Raw genomic sequence first — 18,835 nt, 5'->3', positions numbered from 1 at the left:
GGGCATGGTGGCAGGTGCCTGTAATCCCAGCTACTCGGGAGGCTGAGGCAGAAGAATCGCTTGAACCCGGAAGGCAGAGGTTGCAGTGAGCCAAGATTGCACCATAGCTCTCCAACCTGGGCAACAGAACGAGACTCCAAAAGATACATTCGTGGGGTTATGAATCAGAGTGGTGCCTATCTGGTCAGGAGAAGGCATGAAAAGGAGTGGGGATTGGGGATGAAGCGAAAAAGTCAAAGCAAGAGACAGGGTCTACGTGGCCCAATGATTCTATCCCCTGGACAGAGGAGTCCGAAGAACTTGACACCCAAGGTTCCCAAGCAGGGAGGGAGGAAGGAAGGGGCAATGTACACCTATGCAAAGGGAATCGTTAGCACAACCCTGGCAGCACCTGGGGGCCCTTAAGAACTCCTAACACCTGGGTGCCACCCCCAGAGGTTCTGATTTAATTGGTCTGGGTGCAGCCTGGGAAGTGGGATTGTCAAAGCTCCCCAGGTGAGCACAATGCGAACTAAATACTGCCGCAGCAGTCTTCAGGGCTGGCTGTGCCACTGACCGTCTTGGTGGTTCTAGGCTAGTCACTTTCCCTCTCGGGACTCTGGATTCTTTACCTAGAAAGGGCACCCCACGGTCTGGCCCCATAGATGCAGCACTCTCTGCTGCAGCTGGACTCTGTGCAGGAGGATACTGGACTGGGCTCACAGTTCCACCAGGCAAAAAAAAATATGTGAGGCCTACAAGCCCTTTTTTATTTCTGAGACTTTGGCTCGAGGGCAAATAAAACACACCCCAGCCCCACAAGATGGGGTGGATGCTTCTTAGACAAGGATTGCCAGATGAAATGCAGGATGCTCAGTTACATGTTTTTATAACTTTTTTTTTTTTTGAGATGGAGTTTTGCTCTGGCACCCAGGCTGGAGTGCAATGGTGCCATCTTGGCTCACTGCAACTTCTGCCTTCTGGGTTCAAGCGATTCTTCTGCCTCAGCCTCCCAAGTAGCTGGGATTACAGGTGTCTGCCACCACGCCTGGCTAATTTTTTGTATTTTTAGTAGAGACGGGGTTTCACCATGTTGGCCAGGCTGGTCTCGAACTCCTGACCTCAGGTGATCCGTCTGCCTCGGCCTCCCAAAGTGCCGGGATTACAGGTGTGAGCCACCGCACCTAGCCACATTTGAATTTCTGATAAATACATTCTTTTTTTTGCATAAGTATGTCCCAAATATTGCATGGGATACGCTTGTACTAAAATTTTTTCCTAATTAGCCAGGCATGAGCCTGTGGTCCTGGCTACTCGGGAGGCTGAGGCAGGAGGATTCCTTAGGCCCAGGAGGTCGAGGCTGCAGTGAGCTCTGTTCACACCACTGCACTCCAGCCTGAGCAACAAGAGTGAAACCCTGTGTCAAAAAAATTTTTTTTCCTTGTTTATCTGAAATTCAGATGTAACTGGGTGTCCTATATTTTTATTTGCTTGATTTGACAACCCTACCCAGATGCTACTTTCGTTTGTTGGTTTTCAGGCTTTATCCAGTGGGACCTGATTGTGGTGAGGGAGGAATGAAGGGGTCTCAGGGGTTTTCAATTCTAGAATTTACAACTGAGAAGCTCTAAAGGAACCATGTCAGCCCCTTGTTCTTGCGATGGAAAGGAGTTTAGAGTGCTCAGGATAGCACAGAAACTGGCTTTCTCTTTATGTATCCACTAGGTACCTTGGACACCACCTTCAGGAAATTTCGGGTGGGATTTTTGATGTTCTCGTGGTGCCTCATCCTGTCCTGGAAACAGCAGGGTATTTGTCTCCTGTACTTAAACCATACAAAATCATGACTGCTTAGCTTATTTTTATTATAACATTTTTCCTGATTATAAATCATTGTTATTTTGGAAAAAAAAAGTGACTCATAATCCCTTTACCCAGATGTGACCAATGACAACTTGCTTTTCCTCTGGGAAGAAAATAAACACTCACTGAGCCTCAATCACGTGTCAGAAACTTCCCCTCTGTTATCTCATATAACCTTCAGAAAGGACAATAACCTTATTGCTTTTTCTGACTGTAAAAGCAATACAAGCTCTTTACATATATGTATTTTTAAAAGGTGACTCAGAGATATAAGGAAGTAAAATTCACCCATTATCTCATCACCCATGAATGAAATTCCTTCTAATACCATTTTCCTCTTTTATATATGTTTGTGTTTCCTGCAGATCATATGAGGCAGATAAAAACAAAAGGACAGAATAATTTTGTGATCATTGTCCTGTGGCACCTGTGCCAGGTACTTTCCATCAATGAGCACAGCTCAGGGACGACTTGTAGATAAGGGAAGCTGAGGCTCATGTCTGCCACGTCACAGTGACGTTCCAGCAGACTCTACCTCTCCCTTCCTAGAATGTTGTAAGGAGTTCAATAAGGGTTTTCTGAATAAGGAAATGGAGTGGGGGGGAGAGTTCACCTTACAGATTTATGCAGTCTCATTAAGTCATCAAAGGCTGCTTCCAATTTGTATTTTTTTTAAAATCCGAATCCACTTGAGCTGATTATGGAGTGGCTGTGATTTCTTGGCTGTTACTCAAAGACATGAGCTGCAAATGAGCAGGTGAATGAGGTGGGATTGCTTCCCTGCTGGATAGGAACAAAGAGCTCCAAAAGAGATGATGGGAAATCTAGGAAGTTTCAGAAACCTGCATCTCCTGGAGGTGAAATACCAAAGCCTTTCATGGAAAAGAGCATGAGGGGACACAGTTAAAATGCCCAAGTAGGCTCAAGCTTGGAGGGTGGGTAGCTCTTCACAATCTGGTCTAAGCCTGGAATTTGGACACGTGCTCCGGCTCACCTGCAAATAGGCAGAGCTTCTTATTTCTTAGCTGTTATTTCTTGAGTGCCTTCTCTGTGTCAGGAACTGTGCTGCATCCCTTTCAGACATCATCTCATGTAACCTTATCAACAATCCCATGAGGTGGGTGCTATCTTGTGCCCATTTTGCAGATGAAAAAAAATCTGAGGCACAGAAAGTTTCAGTTACCTGGCCAAGGCCACACAGCTGGCAAGTGGAGAGTCGGTCCTAGAACAGAGGTCTATGTGATCCAACATCCTGCTCTTGACCACTCAGATGTTCCACTGTCTTCCTACTTCTGTGGGTTGGGGCATAGCTTGGATGCATGAATCTTTCCTCCTTGCCCAATGGTGGGGTAATGAAGGGGATGAAGTAGAGGATCAAGAAGCCCAGGCCAGGGTTTTCCCACAAGATGCAGGGCTGAAAAGCCAGAAACAGCCCAAACATTCAGATATACAAACTCTGGTAATCCAGTTCATGGGATACTACTTAGCATACTTAGCAATGAAAAGGAACAAACTACTGATACAGAAACAATGTGGATGAATCTGAAGAATACGATGCTGACATAAAGAAGCCAGATACCAATGGATAAATACTGTGCGATTCCATTCACATGAAGTTCAAAAACAGGCAAAACTAACCTATGGTGAAAAATCAGAACAGTGGCTACCTCTGGAGAAGAGAAGGTTTGACTCAGAAGGATCAACTCTGGGGTTATGGACAGGTGTATCAGTCTGTCAACACCTGAGAACCTTTAGATCCATGCATTTCAACGATGCACATGAGCTACACCAAGAGCTGTGTCCAGATTCCCTGACAAACCTGCTCTCCCTTTACTCCCGTAGAGGTGGAGGCTGGGCTGGTTCCGGCGCAATCTGTAGGTTCAAGAGCAAAGGTCTCAAACAGAAAGCAGATGAGTGGTTGCCGGGGCTGGAGCGAGGGGAGAATAGGGAGTGGCTGCTGAATGGGTAGGGTTTCCCTCTGGGGTGATGACATGTTTTAGAACTAGATAGAGGTGATGGTTGACAACTATATGCCACTCAGTTGTACACTTTAAAATGGCTGCTGTTCTATTATGTGAATTTTACCTCAATTTTTAAAAAAGGTCTTGAGATACAGGTAGCAAACTTCTACTCTCATGAATTCTCACCATCAGGATTTGGGCATTAGCAGCTGCCTCCTCTGTGAGAATCGGGCTCACACCTGTCAGCCTCCCCAGCACCTCAAGCCCCTTAATGGGGGCCAGGGTTTGCCACACCTAACTCGTCTCTGCACATGCCATGGAGGTACTCCACGGCTGCTTGTGATTAGAGCCTAAGTTTGACGCTGAATGGGTGAACGAACGACTAAATGAGCAAATGGAAGTGTGTGAATGAATAGGTGGAGTGAGCAAATGAATACATGTGCGAATGAGTAAATGAGTGAATGAATGAATGAACAAATAAACTAGGAAGTGAAGGAATGAGTGAGTGAATGAACCTGGGCCAGAGCATGGGTTCAAGCCATGTGGGTTCCAATCCTGGCTTTGCAGCACAAATAATTTAACCTCTCTATGCCTCAGTTTTCGCATCTGTAAAATGGGAGGGTAGGTTGTTGTGAGAAATAAATTAGTTAAAAGGCGTAAAGCGCTTCGTGCCACGCCCGGCAAAAGGAGCTCTCCATAAGTGACTGTGGCTGCAACACACACCCACGCGCAAAGGCACCGCGGCCAGGTCCCCAGGGGGCGCCGCGCCCGCGACCTACCCAGAAGCTGCACCTCGTCGGTGATGCCGTAGACGTCAATGAGCGCCCAGAGCGGGCCGCCCACGGCCACGCCGCAGTGGAAGAGCACCGGCTCGCCGTCGTTCACGCTGTAGAACACGCGGCCGTGGCGGTCCGCCCAGTAGGCCAGCACCGTGTCGCGCAGCGCCAGGTTCTCGGGCAGTGCCTTGGCCCAGTAGCCCGGCCGCGTGACCAGGTCCGGGCAGGCGTACTTGGGGATGTCCTGGGCGCTCATGAGCGACGGATCGTGCGCAGTGAAGCCGAAGCGCAGCGCGCCGCTCCAGCCCGGGCGCACGGCCACCAGGCGCAGCCGCACCTGCTCGTACAGCCGGATGGGCCGCTGCGTGAACGTGACGCCGTTGCAGAAGCTGTTGCGCCGCGTGGCCCGGCGCGAGTGGCCGTCCAGCCGCACGTTCTTGCCTTTGGCCTGCGCGTGGAAGCGCGGCGCCTCGCCCAGGACCGGGCGCCGCTCGGGGCCGGGGCCGCAGCACGGCCGGGTGGCCAGGAGGCGCGCCGGTGGGCTCGGGTCTGCGGAAAGACACAGGCAGCACGGTTAGGCCTCCTCCGAACTCCTGCGGGCCCCGATTGGTCTTTACTTAACAATCATTTTCATTTGAAATTCCATTTTAACTGGATTGGTTATTGATAAACTTAAGAAGGTTCCAGACTAGACCAAAGGGAGACCGGCCCTAACCGGCCCTAATCTCTTTGCCACAGCAGTCAGCATACCCATTCCACAGATAAGCGAACCAAGGTTTAGTGTGTGTGGTGAAGCACTAGAGCTGTTTCCCTGTCAGAGGCGCCAACACCAAGAGCTTACCACGACAGCCAGCCAGGGGCCAAATGACTTCTCCATCCCCATCAAATCCCTGCACATCTACAAGGACCTCCCGGAGCCACCTCTGGGCCACAGAGTCCCTCCAAAAGCAAAAGAGCCCTGGATTCTTGGGGTTAGTAGTGGAGGTATTTGGCTGCTTTTCTCTGCAAATCATCCAAATACCTCCCCTACTTTTATTCAAAAGCTAAGACAGGTCAGGCAATAGAAACGGCCAAGGCAGCCTGAATCCCAGCTCTGGCACTTCCTGGCACTTCCTAGGTGGGAGGTATGGGGCAGACTTGTCACTTCTCTAGCTTGTCTTTTTGCCTGACATGACTCCACTCACACAGCTGCTGAAAGAGAATGTGGATGAAATCCCTAGAGTACTACCTGGCACAGTGTGTGTGTGTAACAAGTCATTAATAATATGATATTATTACTGATGATATATATTACTGAGGTTCCAAAGCACATCCAAGCCAGGATTCAGGGACTTCCCCTCCCCTTAGCCACAGAAAATGAAGGCATTGCTTATGAGCAACGTTGGCTTTTCCAGAACGGACACCTTTGGGGTTCATTTCTAAAGACATTCTGCTCTGAAGGACCTGGGGAATCCCGGGGTGGTCTTTCAAAGGATCTGGTCACAAAGCCAGGTGGCTCAATATCAAGTGGGAGTCTTCCTCTCCCCCTACCTTTCCTCCTCCCATCCTAGGGGCAGTTCCTGGGGAGCTCTGGGATCCCGGGAGGTGGCAAGGTGGGAGATTACTACATGAATCTGCTGCTCTTCGCACAGCAGCTGAGTACAATTTTCATGGCAAATTCTCACAAACCACAGGCCGCCCAAGGCACACAATGAGAAGAATGGCGACCCCGGGAATGAAAGACCACTCCTCCCACGCCCAGCCACGGGCACACCACAGAGTGGAGGTGGGGGGTTCGATGAATACTGAGCCTGATGGGAGCTAGGGCAGGGGAAAATGAAGAGGGAGAGGCAATGATGAAGCAAACAAGACATGGCTCCCCTCCCCAGGCCCTGGGAGAAGGAAGGCCCAGTCACGGGGGGAGGAAATCATGCCTGGAAGCTGGGAGGCCCCTCTCCAAACAGAAGCCGCTGGCCCACAGAAGACAAAATACAAGGAATAAAAAAGCCAAGATTCCACATTAGAAAGGAACATAAGGGGCTTCAGTCATTCTTTCACTTAACACATATGAAGCGAGTGTCTAGTATGTGTCAGGCACCATGCCAGGCACTGGGAATACAGCAATCACCAAGACAGACAAGGCTGTTGCTCTGATGGAGCTGACGTTCCAGTGGGCAAAGTCAGACAATGAAAAACATACTCTTCCTGGAGGGAAGCATTACAGAGTAAAATTCAGCCAATGAGGCGGGGCAGAGAGGTGTTTTCTTAGGACTTTGAGGAAGGGCCTCCCTGATGAGTGGCTTTGGAGCAGAGGCCTGAAGGAGGTAAGCAAATGAGCTGGGAAGGTGGTTGGGGGAAGACCATTCCAGGTAGGAGGTATAGCAAGTGCAAAGGCCCTGAGGTGTCACTGAGAAATGACAAGGAAGCCAGTTAGCCGGAATGGTGGGAGCAAGGAGGGAAGCGGGTAGAAATGAGATCAGAGCTGGGGTGGGGGGTGGGGAGATCCTATTGTTTGATTTTTCTTTAACCATTTTACTCTGAATGCGATGAGACCTTATTGAAGGTTTAGAGCAGAGACATGGCAGGAGTGCTCAGGCCACTGTGTGCAGAGTGGACTGCTGGGAGGCGGGGGCAAGGGTGCTGGGGCCAGCAAAGCTACTGGATTATTCCAGGGCAGAGATCATGATGGCTCCTATCGGGGGTAGGTACCAGTAAAGCTGGTGGGAAGGGGTCAGATTCTGGATATGTCTTGAAGGTAGTAGAGATTTGAAGGTTTTCATTCATTTTTATGTAGGAAAGTAGAAAACATTCAGTCTACTTGCTTTGGACATTTCAACTATATTCAATAGATAAAACAAATTGAAAAAGGCCTTTTGCATCATTTTTTTTTTTTTTTTTTGAAATGGAGTCTTTCTCTGTTGCCCAGGCTGGAGTGCAATGGCATGATCTCAGCTCACTGCAACCTCCACCTCTTGGGTTTAAGCGCTTCTTCTGCCTCAGCCTCCTGAGTTGCTGGGATTGCAGGTGTGCACAACCATGCTTGGCTAATTTTTTTTTTTTTTTTTTTTTTTTAGTAGAGACAGGGTTTCACCATGTTGGCCAGGCTGGTCTTGAACTCCTGACCTCAAGTGATCCGCCCACCTCGGCCTCCCAAAGTGCTGGGATTACAGGAATGAGCCACCATGCCCAGCTGGCCTTTTGGTTCTATAACAGACACTTGAATGGGAAGCAGAGTGGTGGTAAGGACAGGGTAGGGAGATGCCAGTAGTAGGTCCTGGAGGGCAGGGGCTTGTCCATGCCGTCTTTGGTTTCCCTGGGCTCAGCACACACCAGGCTTGATAAACACCAGTTGCTGCCTGTGTTACAGTTAGAGCTTGAGCAGACCTCAGGGATCATCTCCTCCAACAAGCCCATTTTACAGATGGGAAAATGGGCCAACAGAGGGAGAGGGGTCTGCCCAAGCTCAAGGTCAGTCAGGGTCAGGGCAGAAAACCCTTTCTTGGGCTCTTCTCGCCAGGCCTCCCCTGATGCAGGGAGGCAGAATATGGAGGTCATTTTCATGGAAGAAGGGTAAGGCCCATGAGGGGTGGCTGAGCACCACCTCCCTCAGCGTTGGGCCGTGGTGAAGGCCTCCACCTTTCTACACCTCCCACCACAGTTAGTCATGAGGGCACCTGCTGTTTCTGCCTGCCCAGTATCCATCCCTCTTTTTCTGGCTACTATGCTCCAGTTTTCCTTGGGAGATCTTGCTTTCCGCCAGCTAGTGGATCGACCTCACTCCAACTCTAGAGACTAGGGTGGCCAATCAGATGACTGCAGACTTTTTGGCTAGGGGCACCCTCTTCTGCTCTAAGCCAGGTTGAGCTGGGTTTCTGATACCAGCAACCAACAATGTCCTAACTGATAGAATCACCGCACATTCAGACACTTACTCTGGGCTGGTCATGTGCCATGCATTTCATCATTTAATCCTCATAGTGTCTCTATGAGGTAAGGACTGCTGTTATCCATCCCCAGTATGGATGAAGAAATGGAGTTTCAGAGAGATTCAGTCACTTGCCCAAAGTCACACAGCTGGTTTAGTTAAGGGCAGAGATGAAACCAGGGATTGAAGCCAGGTGTGTGTGATCCCAGCTCTGTTTGTTGTTGTTGTTATTGTTGTTTGTTACCATTTTATCATAGTCTCTCTGCCTTTTAGAAACCAACACAAGATGGATAGAAGGGCTGGGCCATAGACCCCTAAGGTAGGAGAGGGAGGCAAGAGGCTGCCTGTTGACCTCCTTCACTCCTGGGCAGAATTGCCAGTCACTGGACTGGCACAGGCAGCAGACAAAATGTTCATTCCACTGCTCATTCATTTCTTCATCCAGTTATTCTTTCTGCAGATCACACACATCCTGCCTTCATGGAGATCTGAGTCTCTCCAGGTCAAGCAGACACACAGCTGAATGCCCAATGACAACAGGCGTGATAAAGACCATCTCAGGCGATGGCACCGGGGGGACTAGGGGCCTGGAGGAGGCCCTGGACTCAGTTAGGGGCTGGGAATAGTGGGATGCCCACTGAGCCAGGTCTTGAGGGAGGAGAGGGAGCAGAGGGGAACGGTAGGGGCAGAGGCAGGGGGAGGCTGGAATTTGGGGGGGAGGGTAAAGTGATACGGTAGGTGTGGCAGAGGGTGTGCCAGGTTGGGCAGTCACTGCCTTGCAGAGGTGAGGGGGAGGGTGCTGCAGACATCACAAGAACCAGATGGGAAGGCCCTGAATGCCAGCCCAAGAGGCTCAGACCGCACTGCACGGGCAAGAGGGAGCCACTACAGGGCCTTTGGCAAAGCAGGGCCACGGCCACACCCGCACTGCCTGTCAGGGAGGGGCCTCCAGGGCAGCAAGGAGGGTGGACATACGCTGTGTCCATCTCTAGATGGACTGTGGCCATCTCTAGATGTGGGCCATCTCTAGAACCACGAGGTTAAGAGGAATGGACAAATCCCAAATGAGCAGGGGAAACAGCACCCGGGTGCAGACCATTGGCAGAGATAGCTCAGGGACAGCAGAAGCCTGTGCTGTCCCCGCTCACGGTGGCCTTGTGCAAGACACTCAGCTCCTGGTGCAGCTTCCCTCAGTGCCCGGCAGGCCAAGGCCCCCTCCAGCTGGCAAATCCTCCAGGAAATATTAAATATGACCACATAGCAAAAGCCCTTCTGAGCACCAGCGTCCATGGCCACCCTTATTTGATTATTTTTATCTCCCCTCCCCATCACTGTTGTTTTCCAACTTCATCTCTCAGTCAGAGAGTTTCTTTACAGAAGGGCTTGGGAATCTCAAGAGATGTTCTTTAAGAGCGGCCTGCAATTTAAATGAATACTGGGGTGGAGAGAAGTACTGCCTTGTTACTATAGGGGAAGCTTCCTGCAAAACCAGCTATATGTTAGGATAAAATGCGGCCAAGTAACCAGCGAAGTTTACATATTTGTTTAATCTTGATTATATGATCTGACTTCCTTCAGGGAATAAGAGATAAACAGTCTTATTTTTTTCCTCCCCAAGACCAGAGCTCTGACGTGAGATAAAGAAAACTAGAGTTAAAAAGTTTCTAAGAGGATGTGTTATTTACACAAATTGAAGATGCTTAAAATAAAATAAAAACAATAAGCAATCTCAAATAGTACAACAGCAGCTGCTTTTATCTGGGTTCAGGGAAAGTGGTTCCTCTAAGAAACAGAAAAATGTGGAGGGTGGACTCCAAGGGCCCTGCGGATCATCCTAGTTTGGAGATGTCAATGGCAAACCTGAACTTTATCATTTAAATTGCTGCAACAAACAGAACAGTCACATCATAGAAAGTTCAGAAAAGAGGAGAAAAATCTACCCCCCCCACCTGCTGCCTCTCCCAACTTTTGCGCCCTGTCTCTGCATTTTTCATTGTCCCAGTCCTGATCCCACATGAGAACTGTGGGCTGTGCACTCACGATGTACCGTGGCTGTGGTGGATTTTTTTTGACACATGATACCAGCTAATTCTTAAAACAAAGCTTCACCTACAGGATTGGTGTCTCCATTTTTCCAGGAGAAAACAAGGCTCTAGGCAGCAAAGACACTTCCCTGAAGCTGCAAGGGGGCAGCGTTGAGATGTGACCCCAGCCTGTCTGACCTCAAGCCCGTGCTTTTTCCCCCGTCCTAACTTTCTTCCATAAGTACCACTGAAGTACTCAGTAATATAAGTAGTTTCCTAACTTTCTTACCATCAGAGTGCACAGCCAATTTTGTATCCTGCTTTTTGTTTTCTAACTCAACATTACATCAAAAGCATTTGCCCGCATCGCTCCCAAGCCTTCTCTGCTTGTTTCATGGCTGCGGAATATTCCATCGACGGCCAAATGTCCCCCACCTGTCGCCTCCTGGCAGTCACTACAACCATTCCCCCAAAATGGCCAAGTCTGCGGGTGCAGAGATCCTTAGCTTCTGGCACCAGGACCAGACTCAAACAGATACCCTGTCACTGGTAAATAATAATAATAATAATAATATTAATAAACAAACAAAACCTCTTCTGCCAGGAAGAGGCCCCCAAACCACGCCAGCGACTAAATCCCACGGGCCATCCTCCCATGAAAGACTGAGGCCCTGCTGGCCTTGGGTGAGTGCTGGCCCCGGCCAGTGAGCCGCGCCCCCCACTTCTGACCAAGAATTGAGTCCAGGGACTCTAAGAAGTGGGGGAGGTGCGGTTTCTGTGAGGTGGGGACTCAGTGGAGACCTTTGTAGTTGCCCTTCTCGTTCATAGAAGGGAGAAGGGACAGTCCTGGCCCAAATCCCACGGCTTTTTTTTTTTTTTTTGAGATGGAGTCTTGCTCTGTCACCCAGGCTGGAGTGCAGTGGTGAGATCTTGGCTCACTGCAACATCCGCCTCCCGGGTTGCAGCGATTCTCCTGCCTCAGCCTCCCGAGTAGCTGGGACTACAGGCGCCCGCCACCACACCTGGCTAATTTTTGTATTTTTAGTAGAGACAGGGTTTCACCATATTGGCCAGGCTGGTTTTGAACTCCTGACCTTGAGATCCACCCGCCTCAGCCTCCCAAAGTGCTGGGATTACAGGCGTGAGCCACCACACCTGCTCAATCCCATGGCTTTTTACATGTTTTCTTGAGGCAGGGTCTTGCTCTGTCTCCCAGGCTGAGTACAGTGGCATGATCACAGCTCACTGCAGCCTCAAACTCCCGGGCTCAAGTGATTCTCCCACCTCAGCCTCCCAAGTAGCTAGGAGACAGGTGTGTGCCACCACACCCGGCTATTATTATTATTATTATTATTATTATTATTATTTTTTTTTTGTAGAGTCAGGGTTGCTGGGGCTGGTCTGGAACTCCTGGGCTCAAGCAATCCACCCACCGCAGCTTCCCAAAGTGCTGGGATTACAGGCATGAGCCACCATGCCCAGCCTAACCCCCATGGTTAATCACAGGCTGCTCCAGCCCCACCAAGACTAGAGGGCAGTGTCTTTCCAGCAGTTAGTCAAGGAAACAGTGCCCGGACTCGAAATGCACGGCAGAGATTTGGAGGGTGGGTGATGGGTGTCTGTGGGTGGTTAGGGAGGAGGGAACTCTGGCTGTCAGGGTCACCACTGCCCAGCCTTGGCAAGTCTTTCTGGAAGGCCGGTCAACATAAGAACTGCTTCCTGGGTGGCTCTGAGGTTTACTTCATGGGCTCTGGATGAAAACCTGTGCTTTGCTACTGATTTGTCTGAGAGCCTTGAACAAGTCACTCTACCTCCCAGAGCTGCAGTTTTGTCATGTGTAAATGGCATGTGACCTTAGACCCCTGTCTCAGGCTGCTGGCAGGGGCAATGAGAGCATAGAAAAATCCTGGCAGAAGTCCTGGCACATAGTAGATGTTAAATAAACAGCTATTCCCTTCCCTTCCCCATGGGAAATAACAAGTCCAACCACTGGGTAAGCCCCTCACCTCCATCTCTTTCATGCTTTTTATTTCTACATCACAGTTTGAGAGGTGGTTAAAAAGAGCACAGGCTTGGAGTCAGACCTGGGTTTAAATTCTGGTTTTGCTTATTTATTAGCTGTGTGGTCTTGCAGTCCATGTGATCTTGAGGTCCGTACTTAACTTCTCTGTTCCCCCCGCCCCAGCCCCCAACAACCTAGAAAAGTAGGAAAAATCATCTCCACCCTGCAAGGTTGTTGTGAGGATGACACAGAGCAAACTCATCAGACACACAGTGTGTGGCATGTAGTAGGTGCTCATTAAACACTTGATCTCCTCCTTTAACCACCTTATTTAGTTCCTTTGACTAGGAAAGGTTTATTCCTGGGTCAGAGATGCCTACCTGTGGCAGCTGGGAAAATACGTTCCGAAACATTTTTCTCCCGTGGAGGGCTCACAACCTTGGCCAGCAGAGGCCTCTTGAAAACCCTGGGGTTGCTTCCCCTTGGTGTCCAAGGACAGAGGCCTATTTTTAAACTATCCCAGCAGGCGTCCTAAATGCACCTTGTGCCATCCCCTGAATGGTCCTCACTCATCTCCCCAGCCTAGCCCTTCCTTTGATCTAAAAAGAGCCCAAGGAAATGGCAGTTACCGTCAGGAGGATGGCAGGAAGCAACAGCTCCCGATACTCCGGCCCGAGACGCCGGCTTCCAGCCTGCTGGCGTTCTGCAGATGGCATGCTGGCTGAGGTTTTCAGCAGATTCCTCTCCACCAGGAAAGGAAATTGCCAAATGGGAGAACGGTCTATTCTGCCTCCTCCTTTGAACATGAGGATTACACTGGAGTTTCACTGGGCCTCTGCTGTATACTGGGTATGTGTCTTGGTTCATTGGGTTTAATCTTTAGGAAAACTCTGCAGAGTGGGTTTTACCACCTTGATTTCCCAGATGAGGAAACTGAGGGTCTGAGAGGACCAGGCTCATGCCCTTTCTTCCACCCCACCCCTTCTTCAAGGCAGCTGCCATAACTTTTGGGTTGGTGGGGCGTGGGGAATGGTTCATGGACCTTGTTAGAAGCAATAAAATCTATAGAGGCTTTCCCCCTAGAAACATACCCAGACTCCATGCACAATCTGATATTCAACTTCAGGGGCTTCCTGGACCTGGACCTTTATAACATGCATCCTTGGACTGTAGACCTTGGGTGAGAAATCTCTGGTTCAAATGACATTTGCCCAAGTCCAAAATGTAAACCAGCACCGCTGGCAGCAGGAAGCAACATGGCGCTCATGTGTGTTGGGGAGAGGAGGGCAGGCTGTGCTCTAGAAAGAGGAAAAGGCAAGGCTGGTATTTAGCAAGGCTTCCCGCCATATCCAGAGGGGCCAAGATATCAGTCACCTTTGCCAACAAAGTTCCATTTTCCATTGGTGGATTTAAAAGTGGGCTGGAAAAAAACATAACCAGGCCGGGCGCAGTGGCTCACGCCTATAATCTCAGCACTTTGGAAAGCTGAGGTGGACAGATCACCTGAGGTCAGGAGTTCGAGACCAACATGGTGAAACCCTGCCTCTGCTAAAAATACAAACATTAGTCAGGCGTAGTGGTGGGCATCTGTAATCCCAGCTACTCGGGAGGCTGAGGCAGGAGAATCACTTGAACCCAGGAGGTGGAGGTTGCAGTGAGCTGAGATCGCGCCACTGCACTCCAGCCTGGGCGACAGAGGGAGACTCCATCTCAAAAAAAATAAAGAGAAAAGAAAAAACATAACCAACCCTTCCTCACCTCTGCCAAATGGGGCAGTGACAGGCACTCAGGAGACAGACACCAGCTTACTGGACTTTGTTCCCTTTTTCAGAGGCCTGGTTGGCCAGCATCCCCAAGGGAAAAAGGCCAGCCCGCGCTGGAAACTGCCATTCTGCTCCCTTTGCTTTGCAAACAAAACCCCGTCAACAGCTGCAAGGACATCCCAGAGAGAGGCCAGAGGTCGTGATGCTGCTTGTGGGGAGAAAAGCCCACTCCATCCAGGCCTAAGTGGCAGACCTCTCAGCTTGAGTGGGCTCTGATGCGAGAGTTCCCAGGGGGTGAGGTCATCCCGACGCCCCCTCAAAGCATGCTTAGCCGGGGCTGGGACTCCCAAGCTGACTCCGACCCTCTGCTGGGCCCCTTGACTGAGGTCTCTTCTTGATAAAGGGACCCAGGAAACTCCAACTTCAGAGGCGCCGGCTCCCAGGGCTAGGGCCCCACTGCAGTGAGAGGTGGGGGGAATGTGCCCTCATTCCTTCTCGAGTACATCACTTCCTCCTTCATCTGACATTTACAGAGCATCTGCTCTGGGCCAGGGCCCGCGCTGGCTGCCGGGTACATGCACTGACAAGTCACACACTGTCCCCGCCCCCTCGAGCTGAGACCAGCTGCAAGGATGGACAGAAGCAGACCCCATGACTACACAGGGTGCTGGCCAGGGAGGGCTGGGGCAGTGGCGACAGCTTCTCAGGGGAGCTGCTTTGCAGACTGAGGAAGCAGGGCTAGGAGGATGACAAAGGATGGGGAAGTGTGTTTCAGGAAGAGGGAACAGCACCAGCAAAGGCCTGGAGATGAGAATCAGCTGAGAGCACTGGGGAACTGTGAGGAGTAGGGGCCAGAAGGGAGATGGGAGGGTGGAGTGGGAGTCAGGCGCAGTATCACAAAGGGTCTTAAAGGCCATGCAGGGGAGGTTAAAGTCCTCCAGAAGGTTTTGGGGGCTGCTGAAGGGTTTGGATCAGGGAAGAAACCCCTGTGGATCCACCTCTCTGAAAAGTGAGATTGAAACCCTGGACCTTCCTTTCTTCCATGCCAGTCAAAGTGACCCAGCATGGCAGAGTAAGAAAACAGTCCAGGTTTTGAACGTCTCTTCCAACGGCTGACATGGTCCTGCCCCTCAGCGCCTGCTTCTCCTCCTGGCAGCCCCTGGCAGCTGCCCAGTGATAAGCTGGCTGAGGTTGCCAGGCCTACTGTTTCTCCTTCTCTTTGCCTTGAGGACGGCCACTCCCCCAGCCTGGGTGGTGCCTAGAAGCCTGGCTGCTCCCAACTTCAGCCCCAGGAGAGCACCTGCAGGGCCTGAAAGTCAGCATTTTTGGAGCAATAGACCCACTGGCCCAAGTTCCCCTGGAGCAATGCTGTTCTTGCTCCTGGACTGAGGAAATGTTCTTTACACCCCAACAGCTGGGCAAAATGTTTGCTGGTCCCAAGGTCTCTCACTTACATCCTGACCTGCAAGAAAAAAGCTAGACTACGTATAAGTAGCTTAATCCACCTTCTGGCACAGAGGGTGAGCAATACCCTGGCTTGGTCTCAGGAAGGAAGCTTTGGCTGGGGGTGGGGCAGGGGTGGTGGTGGATGTCATCAATCAGCTTGTTTTGAGCTCCTCAAAGGCCATAGTTTGGCGGAACTTGGGATGAACAATAAGCAAAGCATCTAAAAAAGGAAGAAAGTGACTGATTACAGCAGGGGGATGGAGCCCCAGGGCTGAGTGTCCCTGAGGCCTGAAAAAGAATTGGGGGTAGGGCCTGATGGGAGAGGCAGACTTCCCAGGGGACAATGGCCCCCCACCCATAGGACCTTGCAGGAACCTCCTGACGGTGCTGGAGGAGGTGATGGCTACCAGACCCCCTCCCAGGGAGGAGCGTGGCTCTGAGAGGTTGGGTGAGCTGCCCACGACCAGGAATTGTGGCATGGGTGTTTGAACTCATACCAGCCTGGCTCCCAAGGCTATGACGAAGATGCTATGGCTCCTGACGGCAAAGTGCAGAAGTCATCCCTGCAGGGAAGGAGGACAGCACAGTGCCTGACACAAGGTAGTTCAGCTAATGTCATCTTCCCAGCCACACTCCGCTCTGAGGCCCCCCAGGAAGTGACTCTGATGCGTGTCTCGTCCTTCTCTGAAGATGCAGCCTCCTCTTCTCTCTCCCCCTCACCCACCACGCAGGGCATCCCCTAAATGCCTGAAGGGCTCATGAAAGCAGGTAAGTGTGGACTGAGGATGCCTGCAGGAAGCCTGCATGGACTTCAGCTCCCTTCCCCAAGAGGTAAAGGGCTATGTGCTTGGAAGGCATGCTCTGGAGCCTGTAGGGTCCAGCCTCCCTGTGTGCGGATGTTCTCCCTGTGTGCGGAGACGAGAGATTGTAATAAATAAAGAGGAGACGAGAGATTGTAATAAATAAAGACACAAGACAAAGAGATAAAGAGAAAACAGCTGGGCCCGGAGGGACCACTACCACCAAGACACTGAGACCAGTAAGTGCTCCCGAACAGCTGGGTGTGCTGATATTTATTGCATACAAGACAAGGGGGCAGGGTAAGGAGGGTGAATCTTCTAAGTGATTGACAAGGTGAAGCAAGTCACGTGATCACTGGACAGGGGGCCCTTTCCTCTTAGGTAGCTGAAGCAGAGAGAGAAGGCAGCATATGTCAGCGTTTTCTTCTATGCACTTATAAGACAGATCAAAGACTTTAAGACTTTCACTATTCCTTCTACCACTGTCTACTACGAACTTCAAAGAGGAACCAGGAGTACGGGAGGAACATGAAAGTGGACGAGGAGTGTGCCCATTGAAGCACAGCACCACAGGGAGGGGTTTAGGCCTCCAGATGACTGCGGGCAGGCCTGGATAATATCCAGCCTGCCACAAGAAGCTGGTGGAGCAGAGTGTGCCCTGACTCCTCCAAGGAAAGGAGACTCCCTTTCGCGGTCGGCTAAGTAACAGGTGCCTTCCCAGACACTGGCGTTACCACTTGACCAAGGAGCCCTCAAGCGGCCCTTATGCGGGCGTGACAGAAGGCTCACCTCTTGCCTTCTAGGTCACTTCTCCCAATGTCCCTTCAGCACCTGACCCTAGACCCACCGGTTATTCCTGGGTTATATTAGTAATGCAACAAAGAGTAATATTAAAAGCAAATGATTAATAATGTTTATAATAATGATTGATAATTGTCCATGATCATCTCTATATCTAATTTGTATTATGACTATTCTTATTCTAACCATTTTCTTTATTATACTGAAACAGTTTGTGCCTTCAGTCTCTTGCCTCAGCACCTGGGTAATCCTCCACCCACAGGAGCCCTGATTAGAATCTCCATCCCATGTGTCCTAAGTTCTGGCGATCTGACAGTCCTTGGTTCACTGGGCCTCTCTATAGCCCTATGAGCCCATTTCACAGATAGGGACGTTAGGCCCAGAGAGGGTAAGGGGCTGGCACAAGTTCATGAGGCAGATAAGCAGCAGGGTGAGGATTCGACTCAGGTCTGAATCCAAAGCCCATGCATGCTGTTGGTTATCATGCAGAATTGCTTCCCTAGCCAACCAGTCATCTATCATGGGGACGTGAGGGGCTGACTCAAATAGTCCATAGCAGGACTGTTTGGTCCTACTGCACAGATCAATTTTGGGACCACAGATCCCTTGTCTCCAAGGAAAAAAGGTAATGGCCACTTAACAGAGTTCCCAGCTTGTGCTGGATTTGGACTTCTCCTAGAATATCCTATTTATTCATCATCGCAGCCCCATGAGGGAGGGAAGGACTGTCATTATCCCCATCCTAAAGATGAGGACATGGCGGTTGTTAGATATGAGTTTTACATTTATTTTCAAAGAATTAATATGTCAGTATGTTCAATTCTTTGTCTTCTACTTTTAAACTTAACTTCCTAGTAAAGCAACCTTTTTTGATTATCTACTCCACCCTAACTCATTCCGATCACCGGCTCCACCCTAACTCATTCCAATCACCTGCTCCACCCTAACTCATTCTGATCACCTGCTCCACTCTAACTCATTACGATTACCTGCTACCTGCTCTGCCCTGACTCCCGCCAAAGCACTCACCCCGTCATTCTCTTTAAATTAGCCGATCAGAATTAGTTTAACCTGCACGGTCTAATACTAGCCAATAGGGGAACGACACAGCAGCAGGGGCCACATGCGTCAGGGGTAAGAACCCCTTCCCCTCGTCCAACTGTGCACTCACCATTGCTCCATCTGTGAGGATGTACCCTTCTATGAAGTAACTTGCCTTGCTGAGAATTGAAAAAGAAAATGGTATATTTGAGTGCTTTTCCTTTTGTGGCACCAAAACTTTATATATAACAATTTGGGGGCTCGCCCGTGATTATATTCCCCTCTGGGGGCGGTCTCTGGTTCTCGTGAAGAGGTGCACCCCGCCCTATTGTGGCAGCCTCAAGGGTGAGAAACAAGACCCACCCAGTGCGAGGAATAACCTGAGCTCTCAGCAAGGGGGCGGGGGGAACAAAACACTGGCCAGCAACCTAGCTTAAAGGATCCTCACATACTGCGGCAACAACTGTCCATAGAC

The 18,835-nt window shown here is 50.4% G+C and overlaps 1 protein-coding gene across 2 annotated transcripts in view; it reads right to left on the bottom strand.

Moving 5' to 3' along the window:
- The window catches only part of NEURL1B (neuralized E3 ubiquitin protein ligase 1B), a 46,705-nt gene that overhangs the window by 13,411 nt on the left and 14,459 nt on the right, over window positions 1-18,835 (bottom strand). For both annotated transcript variants that reach the window (XM_054488695.2, XM_063665356.1), the window contains exon 2: window positions 4,583-5,128. In XM_054488695.2, coding sequence (XP_054344670.1) covers window positions 4,583-5,128 — 546 coding nt within the window. The remainder of the gene's footprint in view (window positions 1-4,582; window positions 5,129-18,835) is intronic.

This window comes from Pongo pygmaeus, chromosome 4 (assembly GCF_028885625.2).
Source record: "Pongo pygmaeus isolate AG05252 chromosome 4, NHGRI_mPonPyg2-v2.0_pri, whole genome shotgun sequence".
Lineage (NCBI taxonomy): Eukaryota > Metazoa > Chordata > Mammalia > Primates > Hominidae > Pongo > Pongo pygmaeus.
The sequence above is the reverse complement of the archived record's forward strand: the minus strand, read 5'-3'. Positions and strand labels throughout refer to the sequence as shown.